The 18,375-nt window shown below is 34.2% G+C and overlaps 1 protein-coding gene across 1 annotated transcript; it reads right to left on the reverse strand.

The window, feature by feature from the left end:
- Window positions 1-1,199: 1,199 nt before the first annotated feature.
- On the reverse strand, window positions 1,200-16,644 carry LOC106878936 (uncharacterized). The gene is made up of 2 exons (XM_014928304.3): window positions 16,019-16,644; window positions 1,200-5,706 (listed from the first exon to the last, which is right to left on the reverse strand). Exons 1-2 carry the CDS (start codon window positions 16,527-16,529, stop codon window positions 4,235-4,237), a joined length of 1,983 nt encoding a protein of 660 aa, XP_014783790.1. The 5' UTR covers window positions 16,530-16,644; the 3' UTR covers window positions 1,200-4,234.
- Between the last annotated feature and the right edge of the window lie 1,731 nt (window positions 16,645-18,375).

Consider the following 18,375-nt stretch of genomic DNA (forward strand, 5'->3'; position numbering starts at 1 on the left):
TTCAAGTGATCATATAAACTGAAACCAACAAATCAATTTCAGCCACATTTTAATTAAGATAAACTTGCTCCTTTCAGAGTTTTTCAGAAGATTTGTAGAAGCAGTTTTCAGTGAAAGACAGAAGGTATGGAAGAGAAGAGGAATGGAATGTATAATTTGCAAATGGAATAAAAATAAAAATGGATGGAAGTAATAGTATAAGATTGCAAGGGTGACATTTTTCATACTGAACACTGATATTTTGAAAATTGGAAAAAAAAATTACCAGATAATTTGCAAATATTCCCAGCCCATATTTTTATAGCAAAAGGGTCGATATTGTAAAGCTATTTAACAAAATAGTTTTAGGCTGCCATTACTGTTTTGGGTTGAAGGTTGTCACATCCATTAATGTTTAGTGGGAATTTAAAAACTTTTCAGTATCTTGAGCAAAATTTACATAATTCAAAAGAATGTGTGTGGACACTGGATAAGAAATCTATTTTTCCATTGTTATGGGCTGGACAATATATGTTATAGACAAGGAAGAGTAAAGAGCAAATACTTTTTATTAATAAGCTAATATGTACAATGTCCACATTTACTATCTATGTAGAGAGATCAAATCTTAAATTGTGACCATTTAAAATAAGGTTTTAAAATTAAACTCATATACAAGGAATAAATATTCAGTTCACTATATATAAATATAAGGAATGGTTGTAACTGTAAAACAATAGAATAATTTTTCTATACATGCATACATTGGGAAAATGTAAAAACTACATATTGCTTTTAATTATATCTTTTCTTGTGGAAGATAGGTACCAGTACATAATTGTTAAAGGGGTTCGATGTTAAGAGATTCTAGCTATAAAGCATTTGCTCATAAGAACAAATGCAAAGTCCAGCTTTACAAATCCGTTAGACCCATGCAGGCTTAAGAGAAAGCAGAAGATAGACTTTCAAAGAAATGGCGGCAATGAATGAATATAAGAGCTTTGGTAACTAGATGTAATGGCAAATTGTAAGAGGAACACTGCTTTAAAATTTACAATAGTCTAAGCAGTAGAAATTAAAAGATTTCTCCAAAATTATAAGAAAAATAATAAAAAATACATAGTATTAAAAGTTAATTGCACAGTCTTCTGCATTTGTATATCTTTAAAAATATCTGCTGAAAAATATCAAGAGAATAGGCATAGTTGTATGGTTAAGAAGTTCACTTTGCAACCAGATGGTTTCAGATTTGGTCCCACTGCATGACACCTTGAGCAAGTACCTTCCACTAGAGCCTTGCGCCAAATAATACCTCGAAAGTGAATTTGGTAGAAGGAAAATGGATGAAAACCCATTCTGTGTGTGTATGTGTGTGTGTATACACAAATATGTGTGCGCATAGATGTGCGGGTCTTTGAGCTTGTCTCAGTACTTTACAATCAGTATTGATTTGTTCATGTCCACATAACTTAGTGTATCAGCAAAAAGAGACTGATAGAATAAGCACTAGACTTTAAAATACTGGGGTTGATTTGATCAAATGAACCCTTGAAGGCAGTGCAATGACTGAAAGAGGTAAAATAATAGTGTAGAAGAACAGAACTAAACATGCTGTCTAGCTAAGGAAGCAGCTGTTTGACTGTCAGTATCAAGTGTTGATGGACGTAAAATGGTTTCAGTTCAAATCTATTGAAATCATGAAAATATTTATATGAATTAATGCATATTAAATACTCTCTCTTTCATAAAAAAGACACAAATTCTCAATGGTTCTAAACATGCATATTTTCATAAAATAGGACAAATGTTTTTACATCTAAAAGTTTTCCCTGAAACTATTCTTTAAAGAAGAAACAGCAGTAATTTTCTCATGTAAACTGGAAGATACAATGCTAATGTGCCCAGCTTGGAGGAAGAACACAATATTCATGTCTGAGATTGCACCATCTTACTAAGAGGAATCACATACAGTAACTGTTCATTTGTTCACTATATATTTCTTATAAATATAAAATAAGGCACAAAATGTTAACTACACAAATTGTATGTAAGAGGTTAAATATGGACTGTGCCAGCAGATTGCACAAAGATGGTTAGATTTAGGAGCACGATGTTGGAACATAAAAAAATGGAAACAAACATAATTCACAAACAGATTTCAAGAAACTACTTAAAAGCAATTCAGATTTTAAAACTGAAATCTTATTTTCAATATGACTGTGTGGTTAAAAAGTTAACTTTACAGACATGATTTTGAGTTCAGTCACACAGTATGACATCTTGGAAAGGTGCCTTTTACCACAGTACTAGGCTGACTAATGCCTTGTGAATGAATTTGGGAGACAGAACTGTACAAAGCCCATTCTATATACATACATACATATATATATGCATACATTTATGCATGTGTGTGTGAATGCTTAGATTTGTGCTTCTCTGAAAATTTGCTGAGCTACAAACAATGTTATTTCCTTGTCAACAAATCATTCACACACTCTGCACTTTTGAAGACATATGGAGTAAGAGATCCCTTTCTCACAAAACATGTAAGGGTTAGTGATAGGAAAGGCATTCAGCTGTAAAACAATGCCTCACTATTATATATAAATCTAATCCTTCACAGCATGAAAAATGGACATAAAAATGAAGGAATTCCTCAAAATTGAAAATCCAGTCATACTACTACACTACTAGGATTTTAATGGACATGAACAGGTCATTTATTTTATTTCACAAATGGGGAGCCATTTAAAATATTTATCCTCTTGCCCTTCCCTTCTCCATTGACAAAATAGTCTTAAATCTGGATACAATACAGAGATCATAAAATATCTAAGGTTTCTAAACACATAACTAAGAAAATGCTTTCAAAAATAGCAATGGGTATCTTGACAATGTTATCTGGTAAAATTGTTTCCTTATTCACGAAAGAAAAAAAAAATTTAATCTCATATTTCTGATAATTTCACCGAGGAAAGAAAATAAATCACTGGCTAATGAATTGTATGCATGCATCTGTCTGCTCAAATCATTCAGTCTGAATATTCTCCAATACAGATTGCATATGTATCTGTGAACATGTTTATGAATTCATGTATGCAAAAGAATGTATAAGGAAAGGGCAGACATTTTAATAAACAGCAAAAAATTTTAAAAGGAATAAGTTAAAAGTCTATAGCCATGCAGGAGCGAATCATGAATTAACCACAATACACTTATAAGTTTTTCCCTTTTTGGAGGAAGGGGTGGAGGAGAATTAGTTAGACACACATCATGGTTGTGTTGTTAAGAGATCCGCTTCCCAACCATGTGGTTTCAGGTTCCATTTCATAGTGTGACACCTTGGGCAAGTATCTTCTGCTAGAGCTATGTAGGCTGGCCAAAGCCTCATTAATAGCTCTGGTAAACAGAAATTGAAAGAAACCCATCACGTGTGTGTGTGTGTGTGTGTGTGTGTGTGTGACCTTGTCTTGACATGATGCCATAGTTGTAAACAAGCATCACCACTTGCCTCCAATCTTTTGTGAAGACATGCCTGGCCATAAGGAAATATTACCTTGCTTGGAAACAGGTGAAGGCATCTGGCTGCAGACAGTCCACTTCAACAAATTTTGTTTGATACATGCAAGGATGGAAAAGTGGATGTTCAAACAATGATGACATCACTAGATGTGGTCTTCTGTCATTATGACCTTAATCATAACCACTATGCTTTCTGTTTGGTTTGCAAAAGAACAGTATTGAGTGATCTGTTTTCTGTGGAATGAAGGTGTAAAAAGAGTCAAAATCCACCAAATGCTTTCAATACAGGAACTGAGTTTACTGCTATGGACTGTCTACAAATAGATTGAAAATTAAAATATGGTCATATATGTAATGCAACAAGGAACCGGTTTCCCAACCACATCCTGTGCTGATCACGAACGTATTGAATGTGTCCATAATAAGGTTCTGTTGAACAGATGGGTAACTACTGATGAAGTGGTAAAGAATATGCAAATTTGTACTGGTTCTGATTATGAAATAATCCACAAGAGACTAGGCTATGTTTATCATAACAATTGATGTTTCAAATTTGAACATGTCCCACAATGACTAGAGAGAGACATCTGATGCACACACAACTAATTTTCTTGTCAATAGGGAAAAAAATTTAAGTGGATTGCAGGTAATTAATGATACATCTTCATATATTATTAAGTAATCAATCAAAAAGATTTGAGTGATCAGCCAATAATTTGTAAGGATGTAAATTCTAGCCATAAAATTTCAACAGACCAGGAATTTCAATGACAAAAAGTTGACCTACAGAGTTAAAAGCCAGTGAAACAGGTTGTTCAATTTCATCCTCATCTGAAAGATAAATACTATCAAATGTCATTTCTGGGGTAAATTTATAAATTCTATTGCTATCTTTATCTGCTAAGTAGATAAAACCATCTGCATCTAGAGTAACACCTAAAGGACATTGTAACTGGTTGACACCATAGTCACCAATAAAGGCTGAAGAAACCCTACCAGATTTATCACAACAAAATAAACTTTTTTTTTTCCAATCTGAAACAATAAATTTTTGATGACAACTGACGGTTATATATTCAGGTTCACAAAATAGTGGTCTGCGTTCATTTTCAAACCCAATTGTTTTGATCAGAACTCCATCATACAAAATATCTATAGCAGGTGGATTTGAAGAACAACATACTAGAGTCATTTTAGATTCATCATAGGCCACTGCCCAATATGCCTTCGCAACACTTAGTTGTTTTTTAAGGGTCATTGTTTCAGAGACAAATGCAATTTTCAAAATATCTGGAAGCGTAACAACTACTTCGGACAGACTGGCTATGTAATCGATTCCGTAGGGGCCAGACATCAGCTCACAGCAAGTTAAATGGTTATCTTTAGTAATCATTTTCAGCTTCCTGTTTGTGTAATCACTGACTACAACAGAATCCTGTGCAGTTACACATATACCAGTCAGATGAACACTAAGCTCAGAATCCATTAAAAGGTTAGTACTGTACCTAAAAGACAATCGCCGTGTGCTTGAAAGCTTTCTCGTTGGAGAGAATACTTCATGAGTAAAAATGTCAGACTGCGTGGAATCAGTAAGCTTACCAAGATTTGAAGTGTGGCGGAGAATGTCCCACACAGCAGCTCCCGGTTCAAAATGAATATCAGAAATATGAATATTTTCCAACTTAGTTTTTATTTCTCTATGCTGAGAGGTGTTTTTGGTCATAAAACTTGAAACATCATCCCAAATCTTTAAGAATTCCCTTTCTTGGGAATTTTTCACTGATAAGGCACTATTTATCACCTCAACCTTTGTATTTAACATTTCAATACTATTATCACAATCTTCTTGTATTTTTTTCAATAAATTTATCTTAATCAGGGAGTTAGTGTGTACTTGATCCAGAAGTTTTTCTTCCTGCTCCAAAAGGAGCTTGTTAACACGAATCCGAATTGACTGAATTCCTTGCTTAAGAGTGTCCCCATGGCTTTTGTTCTTGTCCAGTTTCTTTGTGATAAGCTCTCGTAGATAATTTATATTGTCCTTTTGGAGACTCAAGATGGAGTTATAAACTTGACCCAACTGCAATTTGTTTTCGACAGCTAATTTCAAGGGATAAACTTTTTCACAAAATTCATGGTCTACAGATGCACACTTATCACAGCAAAATGCACTACATTTCAAGCAGTACAAATTTTGATTTTTATCTGAAATTAGAAAACAAAAAAATATTAATACAACTATCAAGAGAAATAAATAAAAAAGAAATAAAATTACAACACACATGCCTCTGTGTGTATGCACCCACTTAGACAAGTTAATTATAAGTTTATATCATTATCATTTATTATGCTCCCACTGAAAATAGCCATATCAAAAGTGTGTGCGTGTGTGCATGTAAAACTAGCAGAATAGGATTGATATGTAAAATTACTGTTCTACATACCAATTACATTTTAGTCAAAATACACAAAATATGTATTATCAGTTCAAATGGCTTAAAGAAAATAGTAACTAACATAATAATGCTGGAGGAGGAATTTGTGACATGGTAACAGCTGGTTTAGAGTTAAATACATTTTGACAACTACATGTATCATAAACAAAGCAAAGGCCAAACCAAGTGAGGCTTTACATAGTTGGTCTATCTACTTAAAATAGTAGCCAAATTTCCAAATGACACTATAGTAGTATCTTAAAAAGTAAAGGAAATATTAGGTAATTTGATCCTGAACATGCAAAAAGTCATAGCTGGAATGAAAAGCATTCCAGCTATGACTTTTTTTTGCATGATCACAGCATGATCAAATTTGCATGATCATAGTCAACCTGAGATAATAATAATAATTTAAAAAAATAAGTATTTGTTGTATTTGGGGTCACAAAAGTGTAACGAAAGAACTCTGGCCGAAATAAGCTTAATGTAATATAAAGCTGAAGCAAATTAACACCAAATATATAGTGCGTGTATTTTTATTGGCTAAACTGGCAACATGACCATCCCCAAATACAACAATATCTGTTTCAACACACGATTTCACATCAAGAATCTTGCAAAACAAATATATAAACGGAATAAAAAATAAGTGCTATATGAGAATTGAGATAGTGTGTAGGCAGTGATGGCACAAAGATTTATAGAAACTGGAATGGATAGAGAAGAGTATGATCTACTACATATACATTAAACTGGTGAAAACAAAGTAAACATGAATTTTAAAATATAAATATCAAAATATATGGGATGTATTGCTGCAGAAATGTTATGTGATTGGTAAGAAAAGAACAACAACTATGCAGTGGAAGATAACTACAGTAAATAAAATCCAAGATGAAATAATGCAAGATTGAGAGAATGCAAAATTAGCATCTTCAGATATTTCATTCACTAGAATCTGTTGTAGGTTAAGATTTATAATTCATTTATTAGAAACTATACATTAAAGAATATAAACATTTTTTTGCAGTTGTTATATAATAAAAATGTTTAACACTTAATATCAACACCCCTGAAGCCACCTACAGTTCAATAATATAAAATGCTCTATTTTAGAAGGTTTATATTTAAAATGCAATTTATCATAATTTATATGCAAGGAATACTTTTCAAGAAATGTTCTGAGCAAAAGCTTAACAGCAAAGTTATTTTGTTTTTACTAAACCCCCTTCAAATTTAAACAGTTAATTGAAACACAATGCCACTATGTTCCATAAGAAATCATCATCATCATTTAAATCTCCATTTTCCATGCCAGCATGGGTGAGTCACAAAATGATTAAAGGTAACATCTTAGTGTTTTGCAATTCTTTATCATAATAGTGTGGTTAATAAGTGTGACCTGCATATTTTCAATCAAAAATATAAATTAACACTCCTACAACAACATGCTTTATCTAGTTTCTAAATTTAACTACTCTAAACAGGTCGTTTACAACACTTTATTAGCCATCTTTTCCTTTTAAAAACAGAACTTTAAGAAAAAAGATAGTTTTGAGCGTTAATGTGTAGTAATTACAATCATAAATTAACAACATGCCTACACATCATTTTAAGGTCCAAATCTTCAAAATTCTAAATATACCCTTTCAGTTTGAAGAGGTTTTTTTTGCAACAGTAGGAGTCCTCCCATACAAGTAATTAGGTCTGATGTAAAAATAGCACTCATAAACAAAAACATAATTTTTTGGTAATGATATTATGACTAGTGTAAGCAAAGTGGATAACTATCTACATCTTAAAATTAGATTAGTTTAAACAATTTGTGAGCTTTTTTTATGTTAAGAAGTTCTGTAACTTTAAATATTTGAAAGGATTTGGGAATAGATGTTTTAAATGGAAACTTTTTTGAATACTATCTCATATTTAATCATTAAGTAAATGCAATATTTCAAACTGGTAAAATTAAAATCCTTTAAAAACAGATAATAAGTGATGAGGCACTGGCATGGCTGCATGGTTAAGTAGCTTGCTTTGGAACCACATGGTTTCAAGTTCAGTCTCACTGCATAGCAGCTTGAGCAAGTGTCTTCTAATATAGCCTCAGGCTAACCAATGCCTTGTGAGTGAATTTAGTAGATGGAAACTGTGTGGAAGCTCGTAATATATACATCTATGTATGTATTTCTTTGTGTCCGTGTTTGTCATTCTCTCCACCTAACTAGTGTTAGTTTCTTCACATCCTCACAACTTAGCAGTTTGGCAAAACAGACAGAACAACTACCCAACTTAAAAAATAAAAAATGGGGTCAATCTGTTCAAATAAAACTTTTCAAGGCAGTACCACAGCATGGCCACATTCTAATGAATGAAACAAGTGAAAGATAAAGAATAAGAATTCTATCGTTTTGAATAGAAAGCCTTTTTATTTCCAACAATCTGATGTGAATTTAATATAACCTTCAAATTATTTCTCCAAACAGTGTAAAGTTTTCTTCAAATCACATTATAAAAAAGTTAAACTATGCTCATGTAGCGAAATCATTTCAAATTTAAAAATAAATTCCAACTGACGTAAAATAGGTTAGAAGTTACTGTGAGTATTTCCATGCGCTAGTTACTTGAAAGAAGATACAACATACAATGAATTTGAAAGATAACTGCCAATTAAAACTCCCAGTAGATTAACTTTTTAAAGAATATACTAATGTCAGCTGTTATCTCTGCAAAGAATACAGTTCTATGTTTAAGTATAGCAAGGCAGTGAAAAATACCATATGTATGCAAGAGCTGATAATATCTACTATTTCAAGACAAGATTCAAATGAAACTAAATATAAAATGATTAAGAAAAAGTGGCCAATTGAGTTAAGCAAGCAAAATTATAACCTTGCAAACCAGTCTTTAATTTAAAACAGTATATTACACAGAAATTTTATTTATTCAAAATATTGTTCAGGTAGCTCCATCATCATCATTTAACATCTGTTTTCCATACAAGCATTGGTTGGACAGTTTGACAGCAACTGGCAAACCTGAGAGCTACACCAGGCTCCATCCGTCTGTTTTGGTATGGTTTCTACAGCTAGATGCCCTTCCTAACACCAACCACTCCGAGAGTGTACTGGGTACTTTTTATGTGGCAGGGTCACCAAGTAGCTTGGAAGACGAAAACCTCTCAGCTAAGAGAGGAAAGTGGCTGTGTGCCAGGTGAGAAGTTAGAGTATAATAGAGGGACAGAGATAGTTCTTACTGTAGAGGAAATATCTGGCTACCCCAGTAAGATAGGAAAGGTGGAGGAGAGAGAGAGAAATATATGGTGTCATAGATGTATTGGGGGCTATCTACAGGGAACAGTGAGGAGGAGTATAAGTAGTACAGCAGGGATAAGAGTGTGATGAGAATATTCCATAAAGTGTGAGGAAAGATGTTTACAGATGGGGAAGACTAGACAGTCCTGATACAAGGTATGTGACAATGTATAGATTATTTTGTTTGGACAGAATACATAAAAAAAAATTAAATAGGATCTTTGAGAGACAACTATTTAGCAGATTCTTTCACAGATCTTGAGTAAGGCCAGTTAATGAACTATTGGTGACACAGAGAAATACACTCCTAACATCGTTAAAAAATACCAACAATTCACACACACACACACACACACCAGGGGAAAACAAATTCAAAAACAAGCTACGTTAAGCCACCCAAAATGAAGTCCTCTAGACAAGTCTGATAGTGAATAAAAAATATTTAGTCTATAATTGTTAGGCCACAAAATATATAACCTGCCTATGCTACACATTTATAATGAGCCAGGGGCAACAGTATATCTTGCCAAACTAATAATAATGAACTGAATATATATATATATATATATATGTATATATATATATATATATATATATATAAATGCAGCACAACCTCCTCAAGAAATTTTGTAACAGAAACTACTTTAACATTACAGTTCTATACCAATTGTCAAAATTGTTATGGTTACTGTATTAAGTTTATATCTGACTAGACAATTACTCATTGTTGCCATTGCATTAGCAACCTAATTCCAATCATACTGCATTGACATACTTGTTAACTTTGGTGCCCATAACATATCATCTAGAACATGGACAGTTCTCAGTTCATTACTGAAAAGTTAACTTACTTTGCAATGCAATGTGGAAAAAAGATTGCAAGCCAATGCTAAAGTTTTTTTGACACTATCCCTATGATGACAATAAATAATGAAGCCAAATTGTTTTTGTAGTATCATCAGGAAGCTCTGTTGAGTGAAATTACAATTTCATTTTACTGTATTAGAGAAACTAATTTTAAATTAGTAAGATTAAACCAAATTGTGGGTTTAGTGAAAATTTTTACATGTTTTCGAGCGAGATCGTTGCAAGTGCCCCTGGACTAGCTCTTGTGCGGGTGGCACATAAAAGACACCATTTCGAGCGTGGCCGTCTTCGTGCGGGTGACACGTAAAAGCACCCACTACACTCTCTGAGTGGTTGGCGTTAGGAAGGGCATCCAGCTGTAGAAACTCTGCCAAATTAGATTGGAGCCTGGTGTAGCCATCCGGTTGCACCAGTCCTCAGTCAAATCGTCCAACCCATGCTAGCATGGAAAGCAGACGTTGAACGATGATGATGATGATTTCAACCCAATACTGACAGCTAGTTTTTAGTGTAACAATAAAGACTTCTTAAAGTAAGACTCAGCAACATAAACACATAACTAATATAATACATAATCTCCTGATGTTCACACAATACCCATCAGAACTGTATAGTTGGTATATGAAACCTTTGACGTCAACTTCAAGTTTTTGTACTACCAACTCCAACTAACACCTCTCTTAGGCTAATCAAATATACATTTCTTATACTATTTGAAAACACAATATATATCATCATTTAACGTACACTTTGCTTGCTGGCATGGGTTGGATGGTTTGACTGAGGACTGGTGAGCTAGAGGCTGCACCAGGCTCAATCTGATCTGGCAAAGTTTCTATAGCTGGATACCCTTCCTAGCACCAACCACGCTGAGAGAGTAGTGGATGCTTTTACGTGACATTGGCACAAGGACCAGTCAGGTGGTTCTGGCAACAACCATGCTCAAAAGGTGTCTTTTACGTGCTACCGGCATGGGGGCCAGTCCAGCAGCACTGGCAACGATCATGCCCAAATGTTGTTTTTTCACGTGCCGGTAAGGCGACGCTGGCAACAATCACGTTAAAGAAGGTTTTCACCCACATAAGGTGTTATCTGTTTGGTGTGATATGAAAAATTTAGTCCACTTTGAACTTTTAAACACAAACCAAACGATAACAAAGGAGATCTACTGCAAGCAGCTTAAGTTAGCACTAGAAGAAAAACAACTGTCTCTGGTTTCAAGACGAAAGGTGTTCTTCCATCAGGATAACACTCAGCCACATACAGCGAAGATGACATACCAAAGGCTGGAGCAGTTTGAATGGGAAACTATGCCAGACTCACCATATTTGCCAATGTTTCTCCTTTCCTTACCCACTGTCTTCAGTGCTTGATACTTTTATAGAGAACCCATTACTCATTACCTGTCACTTTTGATCCAAAAAAAACGTTCATTTGTTAGACATGACAACGAAGAAGAGCACACATTCACTCTTTGTGTGTGATTACTCAGAAAGTTTGTCAGGAACCCATTGACCCAATTTGCTGACTTTTCTGATGACATGTGGATGTCGATGAATGGTTGAATGACCAAATCCAAGCCGCTCTGCTAGTTCCTCAACAGTTATGATGGGATTTTGTTCCATCAGGGTTTGCAGGATGTGCCCATCGAGCTCTATATATCTTCCAGGACGAGGTTCATCTTCTAGGCTGTAGTTTCCAGCTCAGAATTTCTCAAACCACCATTGACACTGGCTAACACATTGTCCAATCCTCATATATTGCATTAATATTCCTCGCACTTTCTGTTGCCTTTATTGAACTCCTAAAGCAAAACATTGCTCCATCTGATTATCATTCATTCCACACTCTTCAAAATCATTTGGACAGGAAAAGATATGAATTCTGTAGACGAGGTCAGAACAGTAATGGAGGAGTAATGAGTATGTGTGTGTGTGCATTTATGTGTGTCATTGTATCCATGTTTGTCCCCCACTGTCATCGCTTGACAACTGATGCTGGTGTGTTTATGTCCCTATAACTTAGCAGTTTGGCAAGAGACTGATAGAAGAAGTACTTGGCTTACAAAAAAAAATCAGTCCTGGGACTGATTTCTTCAACTAAAACTCTTTAAAAGGCAGTGCTCCAGTATGGCCACAGTCAAATGACTGAAACAAGTGAAAGAATATAATCATTGTCATTGATGATTATATGCAGACACTTTACAATGCACACATGGGTCGGATGAAATTCCCTGAGGTAGATGTCCTTCCTTATCACCTGTTTTGAAGTAAGGTAACATTTCTCCCTAATCCTCTAAACATAATCAGATATGATTTCTTGGAAAATTACATATGAATGGCACCGCTTGTATGATAGTGATGTTTATTTAAAACTAGCATGTGATGTTAAGACAAGGAGTCAAGAGCACACACATCATGCATATATACACCAGGCTTCTCTCAGTTTCCATCTTTCAAATCCACTCACAAGGCTTTATTTTACTCAAGGCAAGAGTAGACGGCATTTGTCCAAGTTCATGCCATGGAATTGAACTCAAAACCCCATGGTTGGAAAGTTAATTTGTATCAGTTTGCTTGAGCATAGAACCAAATCAGGTACACCAGTATCTATCAAGTAAATTATCCAAAATTGTGGAGCCTGACATAATTATACCAGAGTTGGTTTGGCCTTAAAAACATAAAATGCATTCCATCAAACCTTATTTGGTATCATTTTAAAATATTTCGCCTTTTGTATTTATTTCAGTTTTAACCCTTTCGTTACTGTGTTTCTTTCAATTACTTTAAATATAACAAAGAATTTAGTAAAATAACTTAGTTATCATTCAGCTAGTGTTATGAACATAAATTGTGACTAAGGTTTGGTGGAAGATTTTCATTCAAAACTTATGAAAACAAGATATTTGTACTCAGAGCCAGATTCGGTTTCAGCCAGGTTTGTATCAAAAAGGTTTATTAGAATTTTCAAAAAGACAAGCAAGAGGATATTAAAACAAAGCAAAAAAGGAACAAAAACGTTTGTAACTAGCAGCTTCCTTTAAAGCTAGGAACACAGCAGCATTTTCCCTTTTAGAGGGTTTTTTTTTTTTTTGCTGGTAGGGGATGCTAGCAGAACACTAATAGAAAATCTTATTTACCTTGGGAGGATCATTTTGCCAATAAAACTCGTGCACTGGTTAGATTTTACTTTTTATGCCTATCAGTTTACAACTTACCTAATAAACGGATGATTATGATGATGATGATAAAATGAAGCAAAACATAATTAGTGAGTTTTTTATTGACAAAATGAACCTCAATATTGCAAAACAAATACAAAAAATGTTTATAAATATGTAATTAGAGGTATTAAAAGAATAGAGTTGCGACGAACCCATTAATGAAAATGCTGGTCCACAATTTCATAAAAAAAAAAAAACTGATTCTAACACATAAAAACTGATAACATAATTTAGAAATTCTGACATTTGCACTCTTGCCACCAATCTCCCTTTATCTAAATCAGTAGTTCTCTTACCTGGTTAAGCCCCTCGGTTTCCCATTTCCCGTATAAAATCATAGATTGGATTTAAAGAAGTGGATATCTATAAAAGCGCGCGTGCACACACCACAATAAAGGAAAAGACACAAATTGTTGCACTACTAATGGCAAATAAGGAAAAACAGTATATTCCTAAATTTGTAGATATATTGATATAAAATTTAGGGATTATTTCCCTTATTATACCCTATCGATTTTATTCACGAGGCTTGATCTATTTATATTTTAATACACACAACTCTACATATATAGTAAAACGAGTATATTATGCAATCATTTACTATTAGAAACCATTGTATTATTAGATATAGATTTGAAGTAATCCTGTATTCTTCAGGAACGTTCTTTTCAGAATCCCAGCAGTTACTCATCTACAGACAAGTGAAAGAGCCCCCAAAATATTTCACTACAATTTTCTGTGAATGGCATGGAAGCAATAAATTTTGCCATTGCAAGATGTTCCTTGTTAGTTTATCAACACGTACTTTTTACATGGTGACTATTCAGATAGATTTTCTAATTTTTAGTGATTTTATTTAAAAGTGAAATTATATATAAGCCTTTTATTGCGCCATTGTTCATTCAATATCTTATTCTCAAAATTATTCAGGTGTTATAGAGTTTCTTCATCTAACTGAAACACTTTTCTCTAAAATAGAAACTAGTTCAATCGATTATAAATGATCCGTATTACATCTTTAAATCTACCACATAACACTATTTACTAAAAACTTATATATATATATAAGCCACAGAACCTCCCAATATTAGAAACGAATATCTAAGCATTATCTAAACCTAATTACCTATGAAGAAAAAAAACAAAACAATACAAACAAAACCAAATTGATCCTCACAAACTATAAATCCACAAGCACTTTCCACTTCACAAGAATGAAGGACAACTCAGAATAACGAGATAAAGAGATGTGTGTGTGTGTGTGTGTGTGTACACGCGCCTATCTGTATATGTGTGGTGAAAATGGTAAAAACGGGACACAAAAACTGTCAAACTACAGAAAAAAACAAGCTATCTGGATATTTTTTTTAATGTGTATTCAATTGAAGTAATGATATTAGTAAAACTATATATTTTCTAACACAGAAATGAATGGAAAAAATATAAATAAATCAAAAAGAAATACGTCTTATCGAGTTTCTTATTGTATCATTTTATGTCACGGGACAGTTATACATGTCTAACAAATTACAAGCAGAATCAAAATCATTGCCACAAGATCCACTGTTACTGACGAATTAATCGATAAGAAAAAGGATTTCGTCTCCCGAAGAAAAAAAAAAAAAAAAGGCAGACTTTCTTTGGGAGCGATGAATCATTTTGAAATAAAGGAATAATCTCGTCGTTTCATCATTTCCACGGTCATTCGTAACAACTTGATTGAATTCAGAGGAGAGTAAAATGAAACTAAATGGTAATTTGACAACATGTCCATTTTAGCGAAACATTGCTTTAAACTATACATAGTGGTCACGCCTGTTGAAGAACAAATTTCTGTTAATGCATTATCCAATATTGTTGAAACTAGTGGTGGGGTTTTTCACTATATAAAGAGATGCCTTTTAAACAGAACTATGCTAACATTGAACGAATGTCTAAATACAGGAGCAGGCACAGACGAACACACGAACACACCAATAAATAATGTTACATACAGTGTGTTTATGTTTTTACGATACACGCTTGAAGTAGTGGAATTGATTCCATATATTTTTGTGTATTTATAGAATACCAACAGAATATTACAAGTAACACCGAAGAAGTAGCTGAGTTGAAAAGAACTTCAAATATGGTTTTAAAACATTAGTTAACACACGAAATATTCTAAGTTTCGGTGAAACTGAAACTAAAGAGAGAGCACTACGTAAATTGTTGCAACATTCGTTTATATAATGTCTAATGTGGAAACTGAATAAAAATATGCCATTGCTGGTTTTCCTTATTCAATTAATTTAATACAAAATGAGTTTAGCAACAATAAGGATTATTGTATAGCATCAAATATCGATTTCTTTCCAAGGCATAAAACCTTTCATTTGTAGGCAAGTGTCGCCCGATTTCGACCCCAACACATTGCAATGAGTAATTAATTTCAATGATACTAGTTTTGTAGACCCCAGGAGGGGGAAGGTAGACAGGCCAAGCTGTTGAAATTTAAATATAGAATTAAAATATTCATATTGTATTTTGGGCTTATCTACAAGGAATATAATAAGCATGCATTAAAATGAGCAAGTTTTAAGCTAAATTTATCGTCTATTTAATTTATTAGTGGGTGTAGTATAAAAAGGTACAGACGAATATGTTAAATAAAATTTAAAAACCAATACAATTATATTTACCTGGATGTTTAGGACATGAATTTTCCAGTTTCGATTCAGCACCTGAAGTATTGTTTACGTGCTTAGATGTCATATCGACAATAACATGGTATTTATCATGTTCGGATTCACAAACATTGCAGAGAGGATAGGAACATTGTTCACACCATCGAACAGCTGGGTTCTTAGTACATGAACAAACCACTTCAGGAACGTCTCTAAGATTATCAGAAGTTTCAGGCTGATGATTTCGTTGAGCGGCATATCTGTCTAAAAGGCTTGTAATAAGATGATTACTAGAAAATGATTGGGCCCATTTTCCAGGGTCAGGATCTATTGGTTCAGGGGGTTTGGAAGCTGAACGGCAAATTGGACATGTTAAATGACCTGTTTGCCGAACACAATCCTCCTTGTTCATTATATATTGGTGTAAACAATCTTGGCAAAAAGTATGTAGACATGGAAGCGCTTTTGGATTAGTAAATAGTTCAAAACACATAGAACACGTTAAGTCTTGTTCTAATCCTGCCATTTTCGAGGAAAATTCTAATTTGGAGCCTAGCTGACGACCAGCCTCGTTCTGATGAAGCTGCACCGACTTTACTTTGCTGTGACCAATCAGTGTCACTCCCTTTATAGAGAGACGCGTTTACAGTGGCCTCTGCTCGCTATAAATACACGCTTGATTAATTTGATTGTCACACGACAATTGTAGCTTTTTTTTTTTGTCTTTTAAGTAAAAATAGTAAACATATCTTATGACAAAAGTTTGATGTTGTAGAAAAAGCAACGTATTCAGTGCGAGCTGAGTCTTAAACCTAATTTCGATTTTTGCTGATGCAATTTCATTTTATTTATCATGTGTTGCTTATTCCTTGTATGAACGTCGTGTTATCTCATGTTTACTCTTCTATAACTCTGAAGTCTGGTGCTTATGAGAGAGAGAGACAATGAGAGAGAATGTGCAACAGTGCTCGGAACTGGATGTTTTGTTGTATCTAGTTTAGTAGTTCGTACCGCTCTGCTCTTCGTTCAAATCCTGCTATTCTCACTGATCTTTAGTAGTCTTTGTGCGCAACATAATATGTAGAATTAGTAATTTCTATATTAATTTAAGCAAGTAACCTTTTGCGCGTACATTAATTTCTTGTACTCTGGTTGAAATACGAGTATGTGCGCAGACTTAACTCAAACATTCGACGTTGGAGTTTTTAGTATAACTATTTCTCCAAGTCCCCCATACCTTATAGAAGATGAAAAGCGTAGTTTCTCCCCCCCCCCATTTCGTTTATAGTATTACTGCGGACGGCGGTCTCAAATATGCACTCCATCTCTTTTTCGAATGTTATACACTCATACATACATATCTACCTACCTTCCTACACACATAGCAACTATATGCATGATAATACATACATGTTATGTTGAAATCCCAGTGACGGAGCCTTGGATCTAGGTTAGAAACCGGCTCTTTCTCTATTGGCAAGAAATCTTGATATAAAACTAAACAACGACGCGCGCGCGCACACACACACACACACACACACACACACACACACTTGAATTCCGATGATTTCGACAATAGAACATTTTTAGCCTTCCGATTTCCGTACATTTTCCTATTGTGTATGGGATTTAGAAGGGGTCGGCTATTCAAAGAAATCCGCCCTTTTGTCAGTATAACAGAATACATTAATAAACTAATGTCCTCTTCCAGTCAACAAATGAAACTTCTACATGGTCACTCGACCTGCTAGAAATAACTGCCAAATCCTCCTCATAAGATAATGTAATCCTGAATAATGTTAAAAAGATGGGATGGTAATTGGTGGAATATCTTAGATCTGCTTGATCAATGGTAACCAGGGACCCAACAGCAGCAACAAGTGATACCTGCTTACTGGACATATTCTCTCTCTCTCTCTCTCTCTCTTTCTCTCTTTCTCCCTCTCTCTCTCTCATAAACGTACATACGCACAAATGATTTTGTGTCGAATCTGAAAAATAGATCCTATGACAAAGCTGTTACTCTTGTGATTGCCAACAAAGAATGTCATCTAGAATCTTTCTATCTGCTAGGAATAGCAACCAAATCCTCCTAAAAGGATACCCTACTATCTCAGAAAAGAACACAATCAATGATATGGTCTTGTGTGCACAGTTTCTGGGAAAACTATGAAATACTCATGGCTGGACATCTTTCATTAGGACTGACTGGGGCTAAACAACTACTACAGCTTTTATTCAGTAAATCTGCTCATTTCATGGTATTCATCTCAGTGAAAATTTGAAACCAGAGCTCTTGATCTGTTGGCACCTTTGACCATGGCTCATGGACCTCAACCTTCAACACTGTGTTTGAAAAGACCTGTGAAACC

This window comes from Octopus bimaculoides, chromosome 1 (genome assembly GCF_046866305.1).
Source record: "Octopus bimaculoides isolate indiv1 chromosome 1, ASM4686630v1, whole genome shotgun sequence".
Lineage (NCBI taxonomy): Eukaryota > Metazoa > Mollusca > Cephalopoda > Octopoda > Octopodidae > Octopus > Octopus bimaculoides.